Raw genomic sequence first — 2,839 nt, forward strand, 5'->3', positions numbered from 1 at the left:
AATCCAGGGAAAAGTCGGGAATACGCCGGGTTTGCGGGGGAAAGGATGGAAAACCGGGAAGGGAAGGACACTTTTCCCTGATCCCCGCAGGCTCCCGGACCCCGCACGGACCTGAACGGCCCTCGAGTTCCCTCCTGAAACACCCAAATTCCAGGTAATTCTCCCGTGGGAATCCAAACTAAACATCCCCCAAAAAAACAGGAAAAACCTTGGAAAACGCTGTTTTTCCCTCGGGACGTCGATCCCCGCCCCAAAACCCCCTCCCAGACCCCCCCAAACAGAACAAAACCTCCTTTTATTCACGGAAGCTCCGCGGGGAGCCCCCGAATTCCCGCTTTTATCGCGCGGGGACACCCGACCGGGTCCCGAATCCCGGGAAAAGCGGGATTCCATAAATTAGGGGGGGAGAGGCGGCTCCCGCCGGCCCTCAGCGGGGCAGGGGCTTCTCGCACACGAAGTAACACTCGTAGGTGCAGTAAACGTCGTTCCACTTCCCGGCGATCCAGACGTGGGCACAGTCCTCGTTATTCCCGCTGTTGTTGGGCTCCCCCTCCTTCCAGAACCTGGGAAGAGCAGGGATAAGGAGGGGTGAAGGCGGGATGGGAGCAAACGGGGTGGTCTGAGCCCGATTTTGGGGTCAGTCCCGGCTCGAGGCGCCCCCGCACTGACGTGAAGGTGGTTTTGTAGTCGGTGCCGTCGATCCATTCCCAATCCCCCTCGGAATTCCGGTCCGTGAGGCCGATCCAGAAACGCTCGTTCCGCGTCCGGAACATGATGAAGCTCTGCCGGGATCGGGGAGCGGGATCAGGGCGGGAAAAAACGCCGGGAAAAGGAGGAATGGGATCGGGGAGGTAGGATTGGGATGGGGGAGGGAGAGGGATTGGAATAGGAGGGGGATGTGGGGTAGGGATGAGGGACAGGGATGAGGGATATGGGAGAGGGATGTGGGGTAGGGATGAGGGATTGGGATTAGGGATGGGGACAGGATGGGGATGTGGGATAGGGATGAGGATAAGGATGAGGGACAGGGACAAGGATGAGGAACAGGGATAAGGATGAGGAACAGGGATGTGGGATAAGGACGCGGAGCAGGGACACGGCACAAACCGCGATCCAACCGCATCCCAAAAACCCCCGGGCCGCGGTTCCCGGTCGCTCCCTGGCGGCGGAGGGCGGGAACGGCTCTCCGGGAGGATTCCCGGCGGGAATTCCCGGCGGGCTCGGGCTCGGCACCTGCTCGGCGAAGCTGTCGATGACGGCGAGGTGCGATCCCAGCTCCTCGCACTGAGCCTTGGCCCGGAACCAGCTGGCGCGGCCCAGCGAGAAATAGTAACACTTCCCGTGGAAATATTCCCATTCCCGGGAATCCGGCCCGCAGGGAAACACTGCGGGACACCGAGGGGGCGGGATCAGCCGGGAAAAAGGGGCTGCTCGGGGGAAAGGGGGAGAAAGGGCGGGGATTGGGGTACGTGGGGGGGGTTATTCCCGGGGAAAATGGGGAATGTTGGGATTGGGGGGGGGGGGGAATCACACCGGGAAGAGAAAATGGGGTTATTTTTCCAAAGGGTTCAAGTGTTCAATGGGAGTTTTCCAAGGGTTACATGGGATTTTCCAAAGGGGGAAATGGGAGTTTTCCCGAGGATTCAATGGGATTTTTCCAGAGGGTCAAATGGGATTTTCCAAGTGTTAAATGGGATTTTTCCCAAATGTCCAATGGGGTTTTTCCAGAGGGTTCAATGGGATTTTCCCAAGTGTCCAATGGGATTTTTCCTGAGGGGTCGGTGCCTCTGGCAGGAGTTTGGAGGGAACTGGGGAGGATTTCGGGATTTAGGGAATATCCGGAGGGGCAGGGAAGTGTTGAGGGGTCGGGACTTACGGAGGGAATCCCGGTTGGAAAAGTTCTGCCCCCGCTCCGGATTCACCTCGAGGAGTTTGGAGGAAACGGCTGAAACTGGGAAAGGGGGAGAGACCGAAATGGGCCCAAATTTGGGAGAAAAATCGGATTATTGGGGGTTTTCCAGGGGAACAAAAATCCCCCAAAACTCGGGTTGTTGGGTCAAAGGTTGGGATGGGGCGGGAAGGGAGGGAGCAGGGACGGGGATGTGGGATTTGGGATCTGGGGGGGGGTTGGGGGGATAATTAGGGAATGGAGGGGAATTAATGGGTGGGAAAGTGGGATCATGGAGTGGGAACGGTGGGAAGGAGGGAAGGAGGGAATGTGGCACCTCTGGAGAGGGAGAGGGCGCAGAGGGAGATGCTGAGCAGGAGGGAGAGGCCCAGCAGGACGTACACGGGCAGGAAGGAGCGGAGGCAGCGCGGGAGGAGGGAACGGCCTGGAATGGAAGGGACGTCAATTAGAACAAAAGATATTGAACCGAATTAAGATAAAATAAGATAAAATAAAAGGAAATGAAGCAAAAGAAATTAAATTAAAATAAATGAAAAATCAAATAGATTAAAATAAATAAAATAAGTGAAATAAGTAAAATAAAAATAAAATAAAATGAAATGAAATAAAGCAGAAGAAATTAAATTAAAATAAATGAAAAATTAAATAAATTAAAATAAATAAAATAAATTAAACAAATTAAATAGAAATAAAATAAAATAAATTAAATTAAAATAAAATGAAATAAATTAAATTAAATTAAAATAAAATAAAATAAAATAAGTTAAACTAAACTGATTAAAATAAGGAAATTAAAATGAACCAAAATAACAACAATAAATAATACAATTATAAAATAAAATAATAAATGATGTCGTAAATGGTGAATGAAAAATGTAATTGTGAATAATAAAATAATTAAAAAATTAAGGGAAGGGAAGGGAAGGGAAG

General features: G+C 51.3%; 1 protein-coding gene across 2 annotated transcripts in view; it reads right to left on the reverse strand.

Moving 5' to 3' along the window:
• Window positions 1–276: 276 nt before the first annotated feature.
• Window positions 277–2,839, reverse strand: part of LOC108509765 (hepatic lectin-like) — a 4,795-nt gene continuing 2,232 nt past the window's right edge. The window contains exons 2-6 of one of the 2 annotated variants that reach the window (XM_017839341.1): window positions 2,291–2,333; window positions 1,877–1,951; window positions 1,234–1,385; window positions 670–782; window positions 277–563 (exon numbers count right to left, since the gene is read on the reverse strand). In XM_017839341.1, the coding sequence (XP_017694830.1) occupies window positions 428–563; window positions 670–782; window positions 1,234–1,385; window positions 1,877–1,951; window positions 2,291–2,333 (519 nt within the window). In that variant the 3' untranslated portion in view covers window positions 277–427. Of the gene's footprint in view, window positions 564–669; window positions 783–1,233; window positions 1,386–1,876; window positions 1,952–2,225; window positions 2,334–2,839 lie in introns of both variants that reach the window. The other variant, XM_017839342.1, reaches the window with a different exon arrangement.

Source organism: Lepidothrix coronata, unplaced genomic scaffold, assembly GCF_001604755.1.
Source record: "Lepidothrix coronata isolate B3197 unplaced genomic scaffold, Lepidothrix_coronata-1.0 Scaffold402, whole genome shotgun sequence".
NCBI classification, from domain to species: domain Eukaryota; kingdom Metazoa; phylum Chordata; class Aves; order Passeriformes; family Pipridae; genus Lepidothrix; species Lepidothrix coronata.